The sequence below is a fragment of the Schistocerca serialis genome, chromosome 4 (genome assembly GCF_023864345.2).
Source record: "Schistocerca serialis cubense isolate TAMUIC-IGC-003099 chromosome 4, iqSchSeri2.2, whole genome shotgun sequence".
Classification (NCBI taxonomy): domain Eukaryota; kingdom Metazoa; phylum Arthropoda; class Insecta; order Orthoptera; family Acrididae; genus Schistocerca; species Schistocerca serialis.
Genome location: NC_064641.1, coordinates 275,428,464 through 275,441,491, shown reverse-complemented (window position 1 = coordinate 275,441,491; position 13,028 = coordinate 275,428,464). Strand labels below are relative to the sequence as shown.

The window sequence follows — 13,028 nt, the reverse complement described above, 5'->3', positions numbered from 1 at the left end:
ATTTCTTCATTCCATATCCTTAATCCTTTATTCTTTCGGTTTGCTACAGTACGAAGCCTGTTTACAAAATTCCAGCACTTCATCCACAAAATTTTTCGGCTCTTAAGTTTTCTTATTGCTCTTGGTCTTCGAAATTCTCTCCTCTACAATTGATACAACGCTCCGGATCGTGCGAAGCGCCGTCTGCGAATTTTCTTCTATTTCGTCTATCGTTCCAAATCTTCGTCCTTTCAACAGGGTTTTCAACTTTGGAAATAAAAAGAAGTCCGCAGGGCTAGGTGTGGAGAGTTCGGAGGATGAGGCAGAACAATGCTTTCGTTTTTTGTGCAATAGTCACACACCAACAGGAATGAATATGCGGGTGCGTTATCATGATGCAAGATCCATGAACTGTCTTGCCACATTTGAGGCCGTTTCTATCTCACATTTTCTCGCAGGCATCGCTACACGTCCCGATACTATCATTCCATTTATCTCTGTGACACGAATCCTTCAAAGTCAAAGAAAACTGTCATCATGGTTTTGACATTTGACATATCCTGACAAGCTTCTTTTGTGAAGACTAAACCTTGATCTCAACATCATAGCCATAGACCCATATCTCATCACCAGTTATGATTCTCTTAAGGGACATTTCGTTCTCATTTGCGCCATCTCAAAGCTCATTACGGGTTGCGAGGCGAAGGCCTTTATGGTCTTGACTCATGAGCCGTGGGACGAACCTGGCGACAACACGATGCGATCCAAGATGCTATGACAGGATTTCATGATATAATCCAACTGAAGCCGGCCGGTGTGGCCGAGTGGCTCTAGGCGCTACAGTCTGAAACCGCGCGACTGCTACGGTCGCAGGTTCGAACCCTGCCTCGGGCATGGATGTGTGTGATGTCCTTAGATTAGTTGGGCTTAAGTAGTTCTAAGTTGTAGGGGATTGATGACCTCAGCAGTTAAGTCTCATATCGCTCAGAGCCATTTGAACCATTTTGATCCAACTGACATGTTACATTCTTCTGCAGTCTCTCGGACAGTCAGTCTTCGGTTGGCATAAACAATTTCGTCGGCGTTCCTGACACAAGCGTCGTCGGTAGACGTCGAGGGGCGTCCTGAACGATGGTCATCTTTAACTTCCGCCCGGCTATTTTTAAGCCGTGTTAGCCCTTTAATAACACCGAGTTCGGCTTAATCACGCATCAGAATAGGCTTCCTGCATCATTTAGTGTGTCTCTGTAAAGGTTTCCTTGTATTTCACAGAACATTTAAATCAGACGCATTGCTCCTCTCAGTCTGCCATATCGAAATTCGCAAACTGTGCTACACAACGTTCTACTCAATACAGCACTGAACAGTAACTAACAGACATTCAACAATGAAACTTCCGACAGTTACACATCGAACACAGGCACAAACGCGATAGCCTGCGGTCAAGCGGTACTTGTCGGCAACGTAGGGCGAGACTCGTGGCCGTGTGGTGCGTAGATGAGATTTTAGAAATACTGCGTGTAAGAATTTGGAGAGAATGATCCTCAGCGATCAATATGGCTGCTTTTCGATTTTGTGTGGGTGATTTAATGAGCTACCGTTTGCTAGGTGGACAGACAATAAATTCCTGAAACATCCTTAGACATAGTGAATTTTTTTTGTAAAGATAATTAAATGGACACCCTAGCTGCAAACAGGCGTTGATATACTTCATTGGGGACATGTTGAAAATGTGTGCTCCCACCGGGACTCGAACCCAGGATCTCCTGCTTACATGGCAGACGCTCTATCCAGCTGAGCCACCGAGTGCAAAGAGAATAGTGCGCCTGCAGGGACTTATCACCTGCACGCTTCCCGTGAGACCCACATTCCCAAGATGGCCCCACCACTACATTCGTAGTACGCCTAATAGATGTTTGCCCATCGTACTCATTACTCGTGGCAGAGTAATCTACCAAGTCCAGTACGAGTTCGGGCATAGCGTGTGCGTTCGCAGAAGAAGGTCAATGGCCGGGAAGCCATATTTTATCTACACTCCTGGAAATGGAAAAAAGAACACATTGACACCGGTGTGTCAGACCCACCATACTTGCTCCGGACACTGCGAGAGGGCTGTACAAGCAATGATCACACGCACGGCACAGCGGACACACCAGGAACCGCGGTGTTGGCCGTCGAATGGCGCTAGCTGCGCAGCATTTGTGCACCGCCGCCGTCAGTGTCAGCCAGTTTGCCGCGGCATACGGAGCTCCATCGCAGTCTTTAACACTGGTAGCATGCCGCGACAGCGTGGACGTGAACCGTATGTGCAGTTGACGGACTTTGAGCGAGGGCGTATAGTGGGCATGCGGGAGGCCGGGTGGACGTACCGCCGAATTGCTCAACACGTGGGGCGTGAGGTCTCCACAGTACATCGATGTTGTCGCCAGTGGTCGGCGGAAGGTGCACGTGCCCGTCGACCTGGGATCGGACCGCAGCGACGCACGGATGCACGCCAAGACCGTAGGATCCTACGCAGTGCCGTAGGGGACCGCACCGCCACTTCCCAGCAAATTAGGGACACTGTTGCTCCTGGGGTATCGGCGAGGACCATTCGCAACCGTCTCCATGAAGCTGGGCTACGGTCCCGCACACCGTTAGGCTGTCTTCCGCTCACACCGCAACATCGTGCAGCCCGCCTCCAGTGGTGTCGCGACAGGCGTGAATGGAGGGACGAATGGAGACGTGTCGTCTTCAGCGATGAGAGTCGCTTCTGCCTTGGTGCCAATGATGGTCGTATGCGTGTTTGGCGCCGTGCAGGTGAGCGCCACAATCAGGACTGCACACGACCGAGGCACACAGGGCCAACACCCGGCATCATGGTGTGGGGAGCGATCTCCTACACTGGCCGTACACCACTGGTGATCGTCGAGGGGACACTGAATAGTGCACGGTACATCCAAACCGTCATCGAACCCATCGTTCTACCATTCCTAGACCGGCAAGGGAACTTGCTGTTCCAACATGACAATGCACGTCCGCATGTATCCCGTGCCACCCAACGTGCTCTAGAAGGTGTAAGTCAACTACCCTGGCCAGCAAGATCTCCGGATCTGTCCCCCATTGAGCATGTTTGGGACTGGATGAAGCGTCGTCTCACGCGGTCTGCACGTCCAGCACGAACGCTGGTCCAACTGAGGCGCCAGGTGGAAATGGCATGGCAAGCCGTTCGACAGGACTACATCCAGCATCTCTACGATCGTCTCCATGGGAGAATAGCAGCCTGCATTGCTGCAAAAGGTGGATATACACTGTACTAGTGCCGACATTGTGCATGCCTGTGTTGCCTGCGTCTATGTGCCTGTGGTTCTGTCAGTGTGATCATGTGATGTATCTGACCCCAGGAATGTGTCAATAAAGTTTCCCCTTCCTGGGACAATGAATTCACGGTGTTCTTATTTCAATTTCCAGGAGTGTATATATGACGGTAGAGTCTGTTCCCGGTCGGGGCACATGTTTTCAACATGTCCCCAATGAAGTATATCAACGCCTGTTTGCATCTAGGGTGTCCATTTAATGATCATTTCATTTCTAGCAAAGTTGCATGGTCATCAACGGTAACTGTTCTTTCGGGAACAGACACTACCGTCATATATAGTCAAATTTTCTTGTAACAGTCACGGCCGCACCCCCATTTATAACCGACTCACCTAAACTGCGTGGTGCTGCACGCAGGTGGCTGTGGAGTCGGTGGGCAACATCCGCACTGTGCTGGGGCTGTGCCGGGAGCGCCAGTTCCACGCGCAGTACCTGCAGGAGCTGCAGGCCGCGCTGCGCACCGCCAAGCGGAACGTGCACCTGCGCGCCGTCACCTACTCGCTGTCGCGCAGCATCGGCTTCTTCACCTACGCCGCCGCCATGGCATTCGGTGGACAGCTCGTCGCCAACGAGGGAATGCCCTATGACAACGTCTTCAAGTGAGTCCCACTGCTGCACTCTGGCGGAAATTGACTGCGAAGTCTTGCCGTGTGGGATTAGCCAGGCGGTCTCAGGCGCTGCAGTCATGGACTGTGCGTCTGGTCCCGGCGGAGGTTCGAGTCCTCCCTCGGGCATGGGTGTGTGTGTTTGTCCTTAGGATAATTTATTTTAAGTAGTGTGTAAGCTTAGGGACTGATGACCTCAGTACTTAAGTCCCATATGATTTCACACACATTTGAACATTTTTTGACAAGTACGTCGTAAAATAATTTGCCTGATTTCTTGTTGTGCGAAGGGGTTTACTGTTTCTTAGTCTTCCCATCATGTTTCTGGTAATTTACGTTGATCATCTGTCTCTCTCTCTTCTCCATCGTGAGAAAGTAGTGTTTCCATTCGCTGGGAAGTTGACTATTCCTAGCTTTTTGTTACCGTCCCATAATTCGTTTTGAGCATGGATAAGCCTGTTGGTTATCGTATTTTCTCGCATACTATTTTATATGGTAAACCCCCGGATCGGTTTCTAAATTAGGCTCTACGAATTGTTCCAGCCTTTCATTTTTGTTCTCACTAATTCTTCCTTAAAAAATTGTTTAACATATTTTTATCTATGCAACCTTCGGACTCTTTCTTCTTGCGTCATGCTGCTTTGATATAGCTTCCAGACCCTTCTTGTTTCACATCTTAATTTCTGCAGTGCCCCAGTACAGATGCAAGATACTACTTTAGAAAGACCTCTGCCAACAGGTATCGATGCCTCCACTGCTCTACGTTTAGCCACTGTCAGTTCTCGCGCTTTAATATCTGCATTATCTCCCAGTTAAAAAAAATTAAATGTAGTTGCATGAGTAGGGCTAAAAATATTAGTACGTCCATTAATCTTAACACTAATCATGTGCACATATTCCGTAAACTGGCTCGTTTTACATCATATAGACAAAAGAATCGTTCAAATGATCTGTGGAACAAACTAATTAATTTACGAAATGAATGACCTTAGAGAACCTGAGAAAGAATGATCTGGTTTTCTCGAGTGAACCAGGTGTGATAGAAAGGGCAGAAAGTAAGATGCAGGTGGGAGATCATGAACAAGTCTTTGTAATACTGTACACGATCCTGCAGTCAACAAACGAAGCCGTAGAAAAGGAAATCCAGTGGATTATACAGAAGCACGAAGTGGGATAAGAATTGGTAACTGATCATAAACCTGCTCAAGCAGAAAGAATTATGCAGGAGGTGAACTCCATGTGGCGAACATATTCCACAGAAAGCACAGTATGTGGAAAGTATGTTTAGAGAGCTTGAGAGTAAAAAATAAATCAGTAGTGTATATTACTTTGTGGCTAGCCAATATGGTGAATTTACAATACCTAAATAGCGGGCAGGAGCACATTACATTTTGTGTGAACAGTTTAATAAGAATTTTCTTTACATTTTTAGAGCTTCGGGCTTACCGTGATGGACTTACCGTACACTGAAACACCCCTCTTAGTGCCTCCCAGTTAGCATCCTTGATGATATGTTTGGGTCTTATGCGCACGTTTTCTGTGGTGTCAGATTTACCTTTCAACGATGGTATAGTGTATGACATTGTAGTCACTTGATGTCATTCCACTCGTATTTCCTTTGTTATTGTAGGTTAACTCGTGTCTTCCCAAAATCCATTGCATCTGTCTTATAAGACTAGGCTAAATGGATTACAGTGAATTAGATATCTGCATTTTTAATAAAAAGGTGTCCAGATCGCAATAAATTTTTAATTCTGGTTTCTGGTTTCGGCCTGTAAGTTCATCCTCAAACCATAGCTCCAGATGTAAGAAGCCACTTCACAGAGCCGAGTGTAGTACCGTCTGGTACTGGTCACGATGGTTATTTGGAACTCTGATTTGAGGATGTCTTATATACGTAAATAGGTAACCAGAGTTAAAAATAAGAGGTTTATTGCGATCTGGACTGCTGTTTACTAAAATGTATGAAGTGCAGTAGCTGCGTTCGTTAACGATGTCAACAATTATTTGAAGTAAACATTGTTCACGAATCGTGTAGGGAAGATGAAATGAATGAGTGACCAAATGCTGCGGGCAGGCGTTAGTCGTCGGCTGCTGAAGCCTGCATGTAGTTCTGGTAGTAGTGGATTCGTGACGCCCCCCCCCCCTCACCCCTCCCCCGTCCCGATCAATTCAAATCAACGGCGATCTGGCTCGCATCAGACCGTTGATGCCCCCGAATGGCACTGTGATTGAGGCGACGTGACGCCTGCTCGTCAGACGCTTCTGGTAGTCCTGTGTGTCGGTTCACACGTGTCGAAGCAACGTCTCTGCGTTGCTGAAGATCCATCATACACACTGTTGATCTCGGAAATCTGAATCTTGATTTACTTCGATACGCTATGACTGATGCGCCTTGCACCGATTAGTATCTCATGCTAAAAATCGGTTAAATCGCGACGCGCTGCCACGTTTACCATACAAGTGTCTGTAACAGACTGCTCAGACATCGTGTTACAAGCTCGCCATATCCCGCATCTAGTGGCATTATTTGCGAGTCATGTGCAGCGCATATACGTTTCATCACTTAGCTTATATCGACACTATTTGAGTGTCGTTAAGAATTCATTTTCTCTGTTAGTTAATGATTTACATTGTATGAGTCCTTAAAGTTTCTCCCACCATTCCTCACTTGCTCTTTGCCGTTGGTTCTCATGGTTTGCTGAGCCACATTGCCATCTAATTCCAGAGGAAAGAATAAAAACTCAAATCCACATAAGTCAACTTCAACAGTAAGGATAGTATGATCAGATTTTTCAAATAACTTAAAGTGGGCCTTCTCAGGCAGCAGTCTTGAGTCTGTGATGTACGAGTATTAATAACACTGCCGTGTAACTTTTATGTGACGGATGGGATGAAATGGATAAAGGAACAGTCATAATAGCAGCCAAGAGGAAATGGAATGCAGATTAAAAATAAGACTGATGGCGATAGTACCTTTCTGTGTGTAAGCAAGATGCACTCAGAAAAATCGGTCACTACAATGTCCCAGGTCAGCAAGGAACTTCAGGAAAAAACAAGGGCCGGCCGCGGTGGCCGAGCGGCTCTAGGCGCTTCCGTCCAGAACCACGCGGCTGCTACGGTCGCAGGTTGGAATCCTGCCTCGGGCATGCATGTGTGTGATGTCCTTAGGTTAGTTAGGTTTAAGTAGTTCTAAGTCTAGGGGACTGATGACCTCAGATGTTAAGTCCCATAGTGCTAAGAGCCATTTGAACTATATTTTTGAAAAAAAAAAAAAAAAAGGGAAAAATTGGAATTATACCAAACATGGGGAGTAAAGTAACCAGCTAAATATCGGAATTGTAAAGAATATTTTAAAACAAATGAATGAATTATGCTACGTAGAATCAAGATTTCACAGGATGTGTAAAGAAAGTGGCGTAAAAATGTTAAAACTATAGAGGGCGATGGAAATTAAAAATTATTATTGATAACTTCCGGCGAGTTAGTACATGAAGAGAAGAAGATTAGTATACACAGAAATGGTTTAGAAGATGTTGTAACTGACAATTCTAACGTTTTTACAACACAACTTTTATTTACGTGAGTCTACATGGAAATAACTGAATAACAACGAAAAGTCACAATCACAAAGCCAGTAAGAATTTCCTACTAGAGGCAACAAAAGATAACTTCTAAGTTTCCCACGAGAGGCCGTTGTAACACACATACACTTAACTCCAAGTCCCGTTCTGATGGCGAAGACGTAGTCTTCCGTGGGGACGTCCTTGAGGTCGGTATTCGGCGTGAACTTACGTCCGGTGCTGGTTCTAGCCTTTAAATAGTATTGGTCAGCCAATCAGATGTTGGTGTAGTAATACTTTCTGCAGGCCATCACTAACTCCCTCTGCAGGAAGTAGTACGCGGAATGTCTGTTTCCAAAACAGCCGATATTTACCATTGCTTACGCCTTCGGGCATAGGCAACCTCGGTCCTGTGTCGTGTTAGATGTGTTGCAGGCCCGCAGGGGCTACCTTGGCGACGGCGTAACAGAGAAGTATCACAGTAGTTGAGGAACATGTGACAGCAAAATATACAAATACTGTTTCTTGTTTCAGGTTACTGCTAGTATTATGGTAACCGTGAGCAAAGCTGGAATTTGACGAACTCACCAGACACGTGGTTTTATGGAACGTGGCACATCTAAAGTTTTTCCTAGGCGTGTGAGCAACAAAACTGTCAGTCTGCTTTTGGTGTCATTTTATTTTTAATGCAATACACTGATAATGAGTTCTGAGTAGTATGCAAATGAAACGTGTCCTCAAAAAAAGACATCCTATGCAGTACGCTGAAGCACTAATCCTCAAATGATATGGTCTATCTAACGATTTTTCCTAATTCTGATGTTAGCGCTCGTCAAAATGCCTTTATTATATAAGGAGATTCAATAAATTGTGATTCAAAGGAGATGATAAGACCTCTCAAAAGTGTTGGAAGTTGCAAGACTGCGAGCGGGAGAAAATTTGTTAGGATACACTTTTTGATGAGTTCTGCGTGCGCAATGCGATGCAAAATATTTATTGTATGCAAATTATCCACGGTGTCAGCTGTACGTTTTGTTAACAAACAGCAGTTTTAATCAACTGAGACGCCATAATATTCATTCGGTTTCGCACCACCGATCATCATGAGGGAGTACAAGGTAGGAGGTGGGAAATATTACAGCCTCTTTTGCATGTTTCCATTTAGTTTACGTCTACTATACTAGGCGTTACGCTGAGGGATTTTTTATTTTTTCGCACAAGAAGTACCTGTTTTGAGTCTCTCGTTGTAGCTTCAATCACTTGTTGCGGGTCACCCTTCTGCTGAATTTGTGTTCATTCAGACTATTAGTTCCGCGCTGCCCGCCCCCGTCGGGGGTTCGAGTCCTCCCTCGGGCATGGGTGTGTGTGTGTGTTATCCTTAACTTGAGTTAGTTTAAGTTAGATTTAGTAGTGCGTAAGCTTAGGGACCGATGACCTCAGCAGTTTGGTGCCATAAGACCTTACCACAAAAATACCAGACTATTAGTTTTGAGTGTTGCAGTTTTAGCGACACTGTACGTAGCTGTTTCCTGTTTATGTGTTCCATTAAAATCGTCCTTCTTTCCAGGGTGTCACAGACTCTAATCATGGGCACTGGTATGGTGGCGAATATACTCTCATTCGCTCCCAATTTCCAGAAAGGAATAGAGGCGGCCTCTAACGCGTTCCACCTGCTGGAAAGACAGCCTAGAATCACAGATTCACCAAACGCCACAGACGAGAAGTGGGTGAGTAAGAGCTTTCAAACACTGCTAACACTGCTGGACATTTATACAAATTTATTTACTGTGTAGAACCCAATCTCTTTCTTCCCGTACAATTTATCCCCCGTGCAGAAGCTGTATTTTCACAGTGATATTGATAGTGTATAACAAAATTTTCAAACCTCTTACACCAAACTGCGGTGTCTAGCGTTTCAGCCAGTAAGGAAATACAATTTTTCGTTCTCTACTAACATAAAAAAACTCAGAAGTAAGAATTTCGCTAGGTGAGAAAAAATCTGTAAGAGAAAAGGAGAGAGGGTGGAGGTGGACATTATGAAATCTGTTATGCGAAGTTTTGTCAACTATACGGAGACACTGTTGGTTGCACTGTTAAGGATCGAAACAAGATATCAAATATATCTGACGTCGGTTCTGAATGGTACATCTTATTTTCAACAGAACTTGGGACAGTTGTGCACACGACCATCGACTTGGTGTAGCGAGAAACATGATTCATCCGACCAGGGAACACGTTTCCATTGATCCACAGTCCAATTTCATGATTCCGTCCCCACTAAAGCCGTAGATGAAGATGTCATTGTGTCACGAAAGTAACATGTAGGGTTCGTCAGCTACTGATACCCATCTTCAAGAATGTGCGATGAGCGCATCAGCACTAGGCTCTGCCGTCAGGTCTGCCTGTGATCGCCGCCTGTCCTGCTCTACAATGCAGGCAAGCCTCCGATGCGCGATCTGTGTTAAGGCGTGGACACTGAGTACCTGCTCCCCTACTCGTGGTTTTACTGTGATTTAACAGCTTCCCATAAATACTCATGACTGTAGCACGCCGACCAACATCGCCATTTCCGAGATGCTCGTTCTTAGGTGCCAAGCCATAACAGTCTGTCCTTTGTCAATATCACAAATGTTATGACAATCCTGTACGCTGAATTTTTTGGGCTAGCACCCGAATTTTCACATTTTGCTACCGCAGTGTTTTCTTGTAGAAGGTGCGCGCAGCCGCTCTAAAACGGTGGGGTCTCAGTCATTTCCGCCTTTGGTGGCTGCCAAGCCACCGCAGTGCATGGTTCTGCACTTCCTGTAGCATCTGTATTTGCATTCCGGCGCCTTGTTCCCACCGATGGCAGAGTATTACAGTGCAGAATGGAGCATTTCCTATGTGATACCAAGGTACGATGGTAGAGTGGAAGATAAATTCAACAGTAGATGCAAGTTGCTGAGCTGATCGTTGACTTGGTTCCTGAAGCCTAGGCTGGGATCCAGCGTGACCCAAGGTATCGCACCGTATCACTTCATGGGACAGGGCTGCCTGCGATGGTGAAGGGTGGCAGCGCTGCGGCAATGGCGCGGCGAGTCAATATCAAGAGCTGCATGTTGCTAACATTGAATTTCAGGTGTCATTTGTCGGCCCATGTGTGCAGTTTATCAGAGGAGAGCTGCAGTTTACGTTGAGAGTGTTGGCTTTCGTGTTGCTCCTGAAGATCACTAAATTACCAGCTTACAGCACGAGATGTATGCGGCCGGTCTTTGGAGTGTCAGTTGTATAGAGCTTGTGCACACCAGCACGGATACGACCGACTAGGGACAGTTCAGCTTCAGCCTGCATATGGCAGGTCCTGTATACGAGATAGGAGCGGATAAGGCAACATGTGGCACCGGCACTCCATGCTCAAGTTACTTAAAAGAGGGGCCGTCTTGTCTTGCACTGTCGAACCCTATAAACGTCGAGGAACACCGCCCCGAAATACTGGCGGCGATCCGGAGCATCAATGCCTCCTCCACTAATTGTGGGCGATGACGCTCGTTGGAAGACACTTCTAAAACCCGAACTACTCCCCAGGAGAATCATTCCCCGCTTCTTTCTGCTCCGCTTACATGCTTCCCTTACTTTGTGACGTTCCCGAAACTCCACCAGGTGGAATTCAGTCAGGCGGTGGACAGTGGTCATAATGTTTTTGCTGATCCGTGAATGTCATCTACTGCTCAAGGGCATACTGACCCCTGCCGCCAGTATATCCGTTGACCGTTATTTCTATGGCAAGTTTTGTGAGTAGTTATTATACGACAAGGCCACCTGTGATTCCAGCCAGAGTGTAAGTACTGCTGTGCTTATATCCAACAGAAGAAAGACAGGCTCAAATATAAACTAGTTGGAAGTACTGCTGTGAGAAGGGCTCAGATATAAACTAGGTGGACTCTTCCAATGGGCTACAAGAGGAACGCAGTGATTCCTTAGTTCCAACGTTGCTGAACAATGGCTGAAAACATTTCGCTGGCAGTCTGCAGGTGACGATGACATATGACCACAAAACTGTCTTATGCATATTTAGTTTTGGATTAAAATGACAGCTTGTGTGGATCAGTTTGGCATTACTGTATTTTCAATTCCGTCGTACATTAAAGTATGTAACTCTGTCTCCTTTCTCTTGTCGTCACATGTGGTAACAGCAACAAGTCCGTCATTTGAAGCTTCTCTTGTGCTCTTCTCTCACGCTTTCGTTTGCAATTCTGTTTTCTCGTGTTTCTGCATTAATTAATTCAAAGGAAAACCTCACTATTTATCTATGAAGATAGTTTCTTTTGCCAGTTGCTACTCTGACATTGCTAAATAACAAAACATGAACTCTACTGTACTATACTGATCAACAGCGATTTTATCAACAGCCTGGATCTCTGTAACAATATCGAGTAATACAAGGATTCCTTCAGATGCGACCGTTTTTTGTTTGGCTTTACCGTGACCGATAGTCATGTCGAATGAAATAACAAATTTACTGTTACCGATCACTGTTTATTTTTAGCCAAAGCTTCCATCAGCAGGTGCATTTACATGTGTTAGTATGACATATGTATACAGGGTGGTCCATTGATCGTGACGGGGCCAAATATCACACAAAATATGCCTCAAACGAAAAAACTACGAAGGGGGAAACCAGATGGCGCTATGGTTGGCCCGCAAGATGGCGCTGCCATAGGTCAAACGAATACAACTCCGTTTTTTTTAAAGAGGAACCCCCATTTTTTATTACGTATTCGTGTAGTACGTAAAGAAATATGAATGTTTTAGTTGGACCACTTTTTTCGCTTTGTGATAGATGGCGCTATAATAGGCACAAACATATGGCTCACAATGTTAGGCGATCAGTTGGTAACAGGTAGGTTTTTTAAATTTGGTAAGTGAGGTACGTTTGAACATTTTATTTCGGTTGTTCCAATGTGTTACATGTACCTTTGTGAACTTATCATTTCTGAGAACGCATCCCGTTAAAGTGTGATAACCTGTAAATGCCACATTAATGCAATAAATGCTCAAACTGATGTCCGTCAACTTCAATGCATTTGGCAATATGTGTAACGACATTCCTCTCAACAGCGAGTAGTTCGCCTTCCATAATGTTCGCACATGCATTGATAATGCGCTGACGCATGTTGTCAGGCGTTGTCGGTGGATCACGGTAGCAAATATCCTTCAACTTTCCCCACCTATCCACCTGTCATGAAATATGATATTCAATACCGCTTCTACCGCACGCGAGCTATGTGCCGGACATCCATCATGTTGGAAACACATCGCCATTCTGTCATGCAGTGAAACATCTTGTAGTAACATCGGTAGAACATTACGTAGGAAACCAGCATAAATTACACCATTTAGATTGCCATCGATAAAATGGGGTCCAATTATCCTTCCTCCCATGATGCCGCACGATACATTAACCCGCCAAGGTCGCTGATGTTCCACTTGTTGCAGCCATAGAGGATTTTCCGTTGCCGAATAGTGCATATTATCCCGGTTTAAG

At 45.5% G+C, this 13,028-nt stretch overlaps 1 protein-coding gene across 1 annotated transcript in view; it reads left to right on the top strand.

Annotated features, from left to right (window-relative positions):
* LOC126474394 (ATP-dependent translocase ABCB1-like) overlaps positions 1 to 13,028 on the top strand; it is an 84,156-nt gene that overhangs the window by 58,869 nt on the left and 12,259 nt on the right. The window contains exons 17-18 of the mRNA XM_050101863.1: positions 3,694 to 3,935; positions 9,072 to 9,231. Coding sequence (XP_049957820.1) covers positions 3,694 to 3,935; positions 9,072 to 9,231 — 402 coding nt within the window. The remainder of the gene's footprint in view (positions 1 to 3,693; positions 3,936 to 9,071; positions 9,232 to 13,028) is intronic.